The following is a 12044-nucleotide window of genomic DNA, read 5'->3' as shown; positions in this document are numbered from 1 at the left end:
TATATAGGATTATTTTTCAATTCTATGCTAATTTATGATCTTCAGAAAGCATTGAACACCTATTTGTTTATGATTATGAATGATCAATTTTGATTACTGGTAAACTCCCTTAAAATTATAGCCCTATACTTTGCGTAGTGTCGATTTCTTTCCGCATAAGATTTCATATTTGCAAAAAATGGCAAAATAGCGAATAAGCAGGAGTGTTTCTGGCTTATCTAAAAGTAACAGAATGTCTGTCTGTCTGTCTTCTCTACCGCGAAGGATCTCACCAACCGTTGAACCGATATGGTTCTCCTTTACGCTTTTATTATTTGGTAGGATACCTCCACCATCCCAAGAAAAATCGCCTCTATCAACTTATTTTAAATTTTTAAAAGTTAAAATTGAAAGTTCAAGTCCCTCTAGAAATTGAAAGTTGAAGTGCCTCTAGATATCTGTAAAGAGGAGGTTCTGCTGATTATAAAATGTGATACATGTGCGGATATGAGTGCACATCTACTTTTCAACCAATCATTAATATGCATTATAAAAACAACCAATAAAATAAGATACACTAAGGAGCTTCACTGTAAAGGGGATCCATGTCAGTCTAGCACTCTGCGAAATCTTACGCTTAAGACAGACAGACAAACATACTGTTACTTTTATTAGTTAAGAAGATAAAGAGTAATAAACAAATATGATCAGTAATTAATCATATTTAATCTTTTTCAAGGCTACCATCTATAGAATATTAATCAGTTAACTTCAGGGAGGAGATGGACATTGGACTGCAAATGGTACTAGTCCTCAAAGTCAAGTCCTCGCTAACCACTAAGCTTATTGAGTTCTTTATTTTAGGGAAGCTTTAAATTGCTTCTGGGATGGTTTTAGGCTGTGTTATTTCTGATATAGATTTAAACTATTTTTAAGCCCCCCCCCCCTCCCCACCTCTTTAAATATTAGAGAGCCTCTAGATACTAGGGGCGAAGTAACTAACTAATTCTGTTTTAATCGAAAATGTTGTTAGCTTGCAATTGCTACGCTACTTATGGACGCTATTGTCCTCATTTAAATATATTTCTTAGAAAATGTATATTTTGTTTTGTATTATTTTCAACAGAAAGAGAAAAAGATATTTTTATCTGAGAATCTATTCAATTTTATTTAAGATTAAAACTTACATATAAAACTCTTTTTTTAAATAAGTTTTTTTTGTGGGCCTCTCACTAGGGGCATTTACATTTCTAAATTTAAATATCTTTTTGGATGATTTTAGGCTATTTCTGCCCCTCCCCTTGGAACAAAAAGACCCTAGATGCACAAAAAAATATTCCTTTAGAGGTCTATTTTTGTCATTTTTATGCCCTTGCATTGTTAAAAAATTCAGGGCCAAGCCTTTTTTCCTTAAACATTTTGGGTTTGTGTGTGTGTGTGTGTATACGTATGGGTATACGTGTGGGTATAAGTAAGTGTTTAAACACTATCAAAGCATTAAAACACCTATTTAGTCATGATTTATTGTACATTCATTATATGTTCAAATCTTTATCAATATATAAAAATAGTGGGGTTTTTTAAAGCTAAATATCTTTAAAAATGTTAGTCCGTATTGGTTGTACTTTTGAGGCAAGATTTATAAGTGTCTTAGGGGTGGTTCTATGGTATTTGCTTGACCTCCTCAACTAGAGGCGATAAACTAGTCCTAATATAATGAGGTACTGGTAGGTAAATTAGTCCGCTATTAGATCTTGCAAACCACTATTTTGGGGGAGGGTACCGCCAAAAAATTAAAATTCTTTTTAAAACTTAAAATAAAAATGGGGGTTGGTGGGCTATGGTTATCAAAATCAACCATCCCTCCCCTCAAGTGCTTCTGGGGGCCTCTATGGGTGTAGCAGTCAGTAGTGAATAAAAGAGTAGCTTCGCTACTAAAAACTACCGGGAAATGAAAGTATAATATTGATGTGGTAGATAAAATTACACAAAAGTTAAATTAAAAGAATTTGAAATAATTTCCTGATGAAATTTGGAAAGTGGGGAAAACTAATTCAAATTGCTTTCTACAAAATATTTCAGTTTTTGCCCTCTTTAGGTAATTTCTTAATTTTAATTTTCTTTAAATTAAAGGGAGTCTTGAATAATTATTTATCACATACACAGCTTTCCGCGGATATTAAAATAGAAAATTATAAGATTAAACCTAATTTTGTAAGCCCTAAGAGTTATTAATTGTATGATTTTTATTCTAATATACATGACAAATTTTCTGTAATGCAATGCTAAACATAATGTTAGTCAGGGACTTTTATTAAATCTATTCAATTTTATTTAAGATTAAAACTTACATATAAAACTCTTTTTTTAAATAAGTTTTTTTTGTGGGCCTCTCACTAGGGGCATTTACATTTCTAAATTTAAATATCTTTTTGGATGATTTTAGGCTATTTCTGCCCCTCCCCTTGGAACAAAAAGACCCTAGATGCACAAAAAAATATTCCTTTAGAGGTCTATTTTTGTCATTTTTAAGCCCTTGCATTGTTAAAAAATTCAGGGCCAAGCCTTTTTTCCTTAAACATTTTGGGTTTGTGTGTGTGTGTGTGTATACGTATGGGTATACGTGTGGGTATAAGTAAGTGTTTAAACACTATCAAAGCATTAAAACACCTATTTAGTCATGATTTATTGTACATTCATTATATGTTCAAATCTTTATCAATATATAAAAATAGTGGGGTTTTTTAAAGCTAAATATCTTTAAAAATGTTAGTCCGTATTGGTTGTACTTTTGAGGCAAGATTTATAAGTGTCTTAGGGGTGGTTCTATGGTATTTGCTTGACCTCCTCAACTAGAGGCGATAAACTAGTCCTAATATAATGAGGACTGGTAGGTAAATTAGTCCGCTATTAGATCTTGCAAACCACTATTTTGGGGGAGGGTACCGCCAAAAAATTAAAATTCTTTTTAAAACTTAAAATAAAAATGGGGGTTGGTGGGCTATGGTTATCAAAATCAACCATCCCTCCCCTCAAGTGCTTCTGGGGGCCTCTATGGGTGTAGCAGTCAGTAGTGAATAAAAGAGTAGCTTCGCTACTAAAAACTACCGGGAAATGAAAGTATAATATTGATGTGGTAGATAAAATTACACAAAAGTTAAATTAAAAGAATTTGAAATAATTTCCTGATGAAATTTGGAAAGTGGGGAAAACTAATTCAAATTGCTTTCTACAAAATATTTCAGTTTTTGCCCTCTTTAGGTAATTTCTTAATTTTAATTTTCTTTAAATTAAAGGGAGTCTTGAATAATTATTTATCACATACACAGCTTTCCGCGGATATTAAAATAGAAAATTATAAGATTAAACCTAATTTTGTAAGCCCTAAGAGTTATTAATTGTATGATTTTTATTCTAATATACATGACAAATTTTCTGTAATGCAATGCTAAACATAATGTTAGTCAGGGACTTTTATTAAATCTATTCAATTTTATTTAAGATTAAAACTTACATATAAAACTCTTTTTTTAAATAAGTTTTTTTTGTGGGCCTCTCACTAGGGGCATTTACATTTCTAAATTTAAATATCTTTTTGGATGATTTTAGGCTATTTCTGCCCCTCCCCTTGGAACAAAAAGACCCTAGATGCACAAAAAAATATTCCTTTAGAGGTCTATTTTTGTCATTTTTAAGCCCTTGCATTGTTAAAAAATTCAGGGCCAAGCCTTTTTTCCTTAAACATTTTGGGTTTGTGTGTGTGTGTGTGTATACGTATGGGTATACGTGTGGGTATAAGTAAGTGTTTAAACACTATCAAAGCATTAAAACACCTATTTAGTCATGATTTATTGTACATTCATTATATGTTCAAATCTTTATCAATACATAAAAATAGTGGGGTTTTTTAAAGCTAAATATCTTTAAAAATGTTAGTCCGTATTGGTTGTACTTTTGAGGCAAGATTTATAAGTGTCTTAGGGGTGGTTCTATGGTATTTGCTTGACCTCCTCAACTAGAGGCGATAAACTAGTCCTAATATAATGAGGTACTGGTAGGTAAATTAGTCCGCTATTAGATCTTGCAAACCACTATTTTGGGGGAGGGTACCGCCAAAAAATTAAAATTCTTTTTAAAACTTAAAATAAAAATGGGGGTTGGTGGGCTATGGTTATCAAAATCAACCATCCCTCCCCTCAAGTGCTTCTGGGGGCCTCTATGGGTGTAGCAGTCAGTAGTGAATAAAAGGGTATCCTACACATTTCCCTAATTTTATTCCCACTGTTTAGATTCCCACAAACGGATTCCCCGAAATCTGATTCCCCTTATTTTAAATATCCTTTGTTATTCTTTTCCCAGTGACACTTTGGCCTGATGCACTTAGCCTAAACGTCTTAAAGCAATGAGATCATATTCCCTCTTCTACAAATTGCCGCATCTAAAGATATCCATTAACCCTTACAGATCGGGGGGGGGGGGGGGGGCTCCAAGAGCCCCCCCCCCTCTAGTTTTTTCAATCTCATTTTTTTTGTAGGTAAGATGGAGAGCTGTAGCTTCATGACTTTTTAAGTTTAGTAATTATACGTCGGCAAGAGTTGATTTTATTAGGATATCTGGTCTGTGTCGGTCGTGGTGTCCGGTCAAAGTCGGTTTGGTAGCCAAAAAAATTAGAAAAAATTCTAAATAAATCTTAATTTCTACATTATGACTTTTGTGTATAAGGTAGAAACCTAAAATTTTTTTGGTGAATACTTAGATATCAATGACCTTCTGAGAAAAGTGGTGTTATGACCGTTTGACCGCTCCCTGACCGACTTTATGACCGATTTTTGTCCGGCTTTTACTACAGACATATATCATGAATATCGTGGCTTCTATCACAGCTAGAGACCTATAATTTTTTTTGGTAAATCTCTGCATATCTGTCATTATGTCCGCATCTCTGCATGTATGTAAAGCAATGAGATCATATTCCCTCTTCTACAAATTGCCGCATCTAAAGATATCCATTAACCCTTACAGATCTGTTTGCTTGTCTGTCTGCTCTCTGCCCGACTGTCTTTCCGTCTTTTTGTCTGTCTTTTCTTCTGTCTTTTGTAATGAAGATATCATATGTATATATATATTCTCGATTGCTATTGGAGATGAATTACTAATTATAGAAAAGCTTAAAGAAAAATGTTTAAGGACATACTTACAGTTTTAGGACTTGATTATAGAGAGGCTCTGCTTATAACATTGTACTTTGTTGTCCTAGTAATCAAATGACAACCCCTTTCGCAAAAGGCAAATGAATGTAGAATTTGAGCAGTTTTATTGGTTTAGCCCCCCCCCCTCCCCCTTCTTAATTTAGAGACAATTAATAATTTCTAGGGTATTTAAGAAGGATATCAAGGACACGTGGAAATGTAAACTTTAGGATATATGATCTGTCGCCAAAGTGTAATTAGGATGAGTGCATTATGGATATCATAATTTGGGGGTATAAATTTTAATGGGAATTTAAATTGGGGGAATCCGTCACTTTGGCAAAATGAAGTTTGGGAATTTAAAAGAGGGAATTCGATTTTGGGGAATCGATTTGTGGAAAAGTACCTAGAACCGAATAAAAGAGTAGCTTCGCTACTAAAAACTACCGGGAAATGAAAGTATAATATTGATGTGGTAGATAAAATTACACAAAAGTTAAATTAAAAGAATTTGAAATAATTTCCTGATGAAATTTGGAAAGTGGGGAAAACTAATTCAAATTGCTTTCTACGAAATATTTCAGTTTTTGCCCTCTTTAATTTCTTAATTTTAATTTTCTTTAAATTAAAGGGAGTCTTGAATAATTATTTATCACATACACAGCTTTCCGCGGATATTAAAATAGAAAATTATAAGATTAAACCTAATTTTGTAAGCCCTAAGAGTTATTAATTGTATGATTTTTATTCTAATATACATGACAAATTTTCTGTAATGCAATGCTAAACATAATTTTAGTCAGGGACTTTTATTAAAGCTCTAACCGGTTTTTAATCCAGCGGATATTATTCAGTTGAAGCCATACTGGAAAATTAATTGAAACTTCTAGTTCTTGTATCCTAGGTGTTATATTTCTTAATGTTAATTTAAATGAAAGGTGGGGGGGGGGGGGGAGGGATTATTTTTATTATCACGTAATCAACTTATGTTAGAAACTGAAGAACAGACTTAAAAATAATTCAAATTGCCTTGGGTACTTTTTCTGGATAAAAAAAAAAAACTTAAAAATATAATGATATTATCATCCATTGAAATATCCCTGCATACCCTGGCAATTGTTGTTTACATAGAATTGAAATTGTAAATTGATACATAATCAATCCCTTCCCCCTTTAACTTGATTATAACCCCTTTCAATAGCGTTCAATTAAAACCGTGAATAACCTTTAATCTATATAATAATAAAAATTGAAAAAAATATTTCTAAGAGGAGAATACCAAATTTCTTTTTAAAACTAAAATTAAAAAAGGGAGTCGACTAACCTCCCTCCCACCCAAAAAAAATTTGCAAACTTTTTACTTTGCAAAATTGAATAAAGACTCCATGTTTCTTTTATGTAACCACCCTCTTTAACTCCTTGGCATAATTCCCAGGGATCTAAAGGGACAAGACAATGTCAGATAAAGTGATGTACATCCCCAATGAGGATACACAAAATTACTCCTTTTGTAGATTAAAATTAGTGGTTTAAACGTTTGGACAATGGACTTCATTAACCAACCAATTAAAATTCAATGAAGTCCCAAAAGAGTTGAGCCACCGTATAAGAAAACTTTATTAAAAAACTTTGAGGACTAGTGTAATAAGCAGCCTATTTCTTCCTCCCTGCATAACTCCTCCCATTTCAAATCACCACCTGCCCCCCTCCCTCACCACTTTTATTTTATTGAAAGCCTTCTTATCACTTCCTTTCATTATTGTACGTTCCATTTACTAAAATGTGTCCCCTTTTGTCGGGGACGGTTTAGTTTCCGTACAAACTTGTACCTAAAGTTTTAGAAAAATTTCTTTATTCCTTTAGGTTAAAATCTTTAATGGCTTTTAAAATATCTTTATTGGTTGGTACAAACTAGCAGAGTCTAAACTTTTCCACCAAATTAATCTTAAGATGGGGTAGGATTTTTATGTTTCCTACAGTACTAATGCTATGTAAAACGCGGTGCATTAATAGCAATATTTTGGGGCATTCTCTTGGCCAATAAACGGGCGCAATTCATTAGCATGCCCAGTAAGGTCTTCAAGACAAAGGTTATTTAGTCAAAGGGTCAAACATTTCAAAATATTGGTGAAAGAAAATAGTAAATTGAATGTGTTTTAATCCTTTCTTGAAAAGGGAGTGTGTAGAAAATCGAAGGGGGTCAGATATTAAGCGATTTTAATCCATTTGAATATGTGTGTGTGTGTGTGAGTGTGTGGCCAGTTATTAGTGTTTAGCCCTAACAGTAACAAGTCATAGAATAGTAATGATGGACACCTCTTTAATAGCAATATTTAATGTTTATAACAGTTATTGAAATTATTTTTTTTTAAACAAAGATGAAAACATTCATAAATACCAAAGCAAAAAAAGATCATTTGTCTTAAATAGCACCCTAGAAAATAATCTTATTTCCCCCATAAAGTTAAAGAAGGACGAAGAGACAAATAGGATTATAGAGAAGCTTCGCTACTAAAAAGGAGTGAATTAGGAAAAAAGGGGTAAAATGATTGAGTTACTTTTTCAATAGAAATTCCTATATTTGACACTAAATCAGATAAAGCTAACCTATTTTTTTTCCAAAAAAAACCTTTAATATTTTTAAATGAGCTTTACTAAGCTTTTTTAGCATATATAAGTGTTGGTAGGGGGATGGGGGTGAGGGGTAAAACCGCTTAAATGAACTTCAAACCCCCCCCCCATTCCACAAAAAAAGTATTTTTTTCTTCTCTATCTAAAATATCTCCTCCCATTTCTTTCTCTTGTTGTATGCATTATAATATAATTGTTTATTATGTCAATAAAAGCTAATTCTTGTATACGTCCAAACTACCCTTTATAGCCTAAATAAATCAGGGGCGAAGGAATAGTTCTTTTTAAATAAAATAGAATATTTTTTAACTTATCTGTTCGATAAATTACAATCTCAATTAAGTAGAGAGCTTTTATGTTTGTCCGTTAAGACCCTAAAAACTAAAAAAGCGATTAAGTTCTCCATTTAAGGAAATTCTTACACGGGGTTTTTATATTAGAGAATAAAGCCACCTAAAAGGTATCTAAGGCCCCACTCAATCGTTTCAGTGGCTATTGAGACCTTGACACGACAGAAAAAAATCCCTACTACTTTATTTAATATAATTGATATAGTTACTATTACTTTTATCTCTGAACAAATGCAAAAATAATGGCGAATAACATCACCATATGCATTAGGATAGTTCTAGATATGTTTCATTATCATTATTTAAAAGTAAAAGGATATCTGTCTGTCTTTGTTTAGAAAATCTTGTAAACCGCCAAATCATAGGTAATGTTTTTATAGTTTCTGGGAAGGTTTATAACGTTTGGGGGGGGGGGGGGGGGAATTATAAATCATAATCTGCCAAGAAAAATCACCTCCGTGTAGGTTTTAATTGCTAAAGTGCCTAGATGTGCGTTTGTATGTTCATTATTTACAAAAACGTACATATCTTAATTGTCCTTATTAAAAAAATAGAGTCGAAAAAAATTGTAAAATCTGTAGGTATTAAAAGCCAATAAAGTAAAATTAAAGTGAGAATAGTTAGATGATTTGAAAGTATTTTCCTAAGGGGATATGAATTGGAAAGAAAATGTGTTAAAAACTTAAAACTCTCAGAGATCTTAAGGGATAAGACAATGAAAGATTAAAAATAAACTACTCCTACTATGAATATGAAAATGTTCCCTTATGGAGAAAAAAAAACAAAGTTTTGAAACCAACAAATGAGAGAAAGTGTTTTTAAAACTTTGTGGGATTTATACAAGAAAAAATGCGTTGGCATTTAAAAAGGTCCAACGCATATAAAAAAGCACAAAACAAAATCACATTATTAGAATAGCATTGTGTTATTTTTTGTCATAATGTCAATGATATGTCAAATAAGACAATCTTTATTTAATGTCAAAAAATGAAATACTTATGTCAACGCAATGCCGACAGATTTCACAGGGTAAAAAAAAAATATTTCAAGATGTGCCCCTAGCATCTAGGGGTCTCTATAGGCGAAGGGGGCATAAAAACAGCCTAAAACCATTCCAAGACTCAAATGCAGAATTAAACCAGGAATCTTCATTAAAATAGATAACTAAATGTGTTCAGTAATTATAGATATTAACCTACAAACAAAAACCTACCAAGATTTTTCAGGGGTCGATTGCTCTTGGGAGGTTGTAGCTACCTGCCCCCAAAATAGTGTTTAAACTTCTGAGCTTAACTGTAAAGGAGAACCATATCAGTCCAGCGGTTAGCGAGATCTTAAACTACAAACAGAGCTCTTGTAACTTGTACATAAGGGTATAGAAAAACAAAACTATGCAAAAACATTCCATTTCCTGGATTTTATACTCTGACCAAAACTTCAATAAGTTTAAAAGGGTTGGTTAATTTCAGGCATATTATATGGATAGATACATGGAATTTGGTCCTAAAGAATAATACAAATGAACAAACGAACATTAAAAAATAATTAAAAAATTTGACCCCTACCCCGATTTTTTCTTTTTACATATTTATCCCCCCCCCCCCCCTGATTGAGAGCACTTAGTTTATACAAATCACAAAATAAATCTAATTTAAATACCTACTCCAAAAAAAGACAAACAGGCGGACATCCCATTACTTTAAATTGTAAATAATACTAGTATGAAGTATGTAAAAGTGCCTAGCTTTTAAACTTTAATGTCTCTATAAATGTTAAATTGAAATATTTTTCAATCTTCATAAAATATGCTTTAAAAGGTGAGTGTCGACGTAAATTTCAGACAAATTAGCTCAAGTAATATTAGTCAATATAATCTTGAGGTATAACACAATTGAAAATATTCTTTTCCAAACATCAAAAATTATTGGATTAATTTTGGACACTGCACTTTTCTACCAAACAATCAAGGTTTAACTAAAGTGCCCATATTTTTTAAGTTAACAAATGAGAGAAAGTGTTTAGAAAACTTTTAATGCCAGTACAATTTACAATTCAATAACATTCCACCATTTTTTCAATTGCCATATTGTCGACAAAACATTTCAACAAAATGGAAATATTATTACTTGGATCTTATTCCAGATTTTCATGTACTCTAAAAAAGTGAAGCTTGTAGCTGGCTAAATAATGATGTCACTCCTCTATTGGGGCAGGTACCCTTTCTTAACTCTGTATTGGGTCTTTGAAATTAGCTAATAGAGTAGGAAATATAAACACAGCCAAGTCCCTACAAAAGAACAGAAAACAATTTGCTTACAAATAAAAGGATCTCCACCACTTTGGCCAGGTAATTATCTGGATTATACATCTATACTTATATATTTATTATTTTAGAGAAAACCTTAAATATCCCAAAACTAACCTACCTTTTATGATGTTCCTGAAAACGAAAAATAAAACTATTATATTTACCTAGTAAAAGAAATATGTCACACAGCGAAAAAAATCTTGCTTTAAAAATTTTTAAAATTATTTCGATAGGTAGGTAGTATTTTTATTTACAAGTATTCACTAAGTAGGTAATAAAAAACAATATTTTTATGATCTGAATTATTTTAAACTATTAATTCCTTTTGGGTTTAATTTCTGACTCATTTTCATCTACAGCCAAGCTTCTTTTAGCCGCAGATTTTTTCACTTTTTTACTCCCAACAATTTCTAGGTCTGCTATTTTATTCGCAGCCAGCTTACTGCGGTCTTTACTGCTGCTGGCAGCAGCCGTTTTGCGGGTTTTCATCGCGTTTTTAGCGCCGGCGGCGGTTTTCTTCTTTTTACCAACTGGCCGTTCGGTGGTAGCGGCGTCTTGACCCTGAGTTGGACAAATAATTTAGACTTTTGGTTTGTTTTACTTTTACTACAACTAGCGAATGCACCCCTCGCCATTTTCTATTTGGGTTACACTAGTCCCCAAAGATTTATAATCGTTGTATTATTCGTTGCCTTATCAACTTTGCCTTTTATTGAAAATCGATTGGTTAATTTGTTAAGTGTTCAAACATTTTAACCACTAATAATAATCAACAGAAGGGTAATTTTATATATGTCTTAATTGGGGATGTACCAATTGGCCATAGTAGCATTATACAACTACATAGTAAAAAAATAATTCTCTCATTATTACATAATAATTGAATCTAAAAAATTCAGTAAAAGTTAAAAAAAGGTAGTTTTTTTAAATTTGTTTTAATCTAGAAAAAACACTATAATGGAAGACGTACTAACATACAGACAGACCAAATTTTTAGAGTAGCCGTCATTAATGCCACTAGCGACAGAGCCCCTAGCATCTATGGCTAGCTATATATACATGAGGAGGAAGAGGGCAGAAAAATAGCCAAAAACCACCCCAAGACTTAAATCCTTAACTTAAGCTAGCCTAATAAAGACCAAAGACCTATTTGAAGCCTTCCTAAAATGGGAACTCAAGCGGTTCAGTGGTTAACAAGATCTAAACGGACAAAGGCAGAAATACCTTTTCACGTTTTATTACAGATCAGCCAAAAACAAATAAATTGAAAAATTAATAAAAAAGTCTATTTTTCCTTTTTTAGGGAAGCCTTCTTAATTTTGGGCATGGTGACTGATGTTTATCTCTAAATCAACTTTACTGTGAGATTATTAAAATATGATTATATTTATATAGAATATATCAGCTTTGGCCCCGCACAAAATAACACAAAAATATTTTTCTCAATTTGTATATAACTTTATATTTTTTACCATAATTTTAACTTTTTATAGGTGTTTTAACCACCATAATTTTATGTTGCACTTTTTTCATCACATTTTGTGTGATTTCACGGGTTTTGTAACGATTCTTATTATAATTTTACAT

The 12044-nt window shown here is 32.2% G+C and overlaps 1 protein-coding gene across 1 annotated transcript in view; it reads right to left on the bottom strand.

Moving 5' to 3' along the window:
* The window catches only part of Hers (Histone gene-specific Epigenetic Repressor in late S phase), a 142703-nt gene that overhangs the window by 129234 nt on the left and 1425 nt on the right, over positions 1-12044 (bottom strand). Inside the window, exon 2 of the mRNA XM_080171013.1 lies at positions 10801-11018. Coding sequence (XP_080027139.1) covers positions 10801-11018 — 218 coding nt within the window. The remainder of the gene's footprint in view (positions 1-10800; positions 11019-12044) is intronic.

Source organism: Acartia tonsa, chromosome 9 (assembly GCF_053477335.1).
Source record: "Acartia tonsa isolate MP-2025a chromosome 9, ASM5347733v1, whole genome shotgun sequence".
NCBI classification, from domain to species: domain Eukaryota; kingdom Metazoa; phylum Arthropoda; class Copepoda; order Calanoida; family Acartiidae; genus Acartia; species Acartia tonsa.
This window is presented reverse-complemented; position numbering and strand designations above follow the sequence as displayed.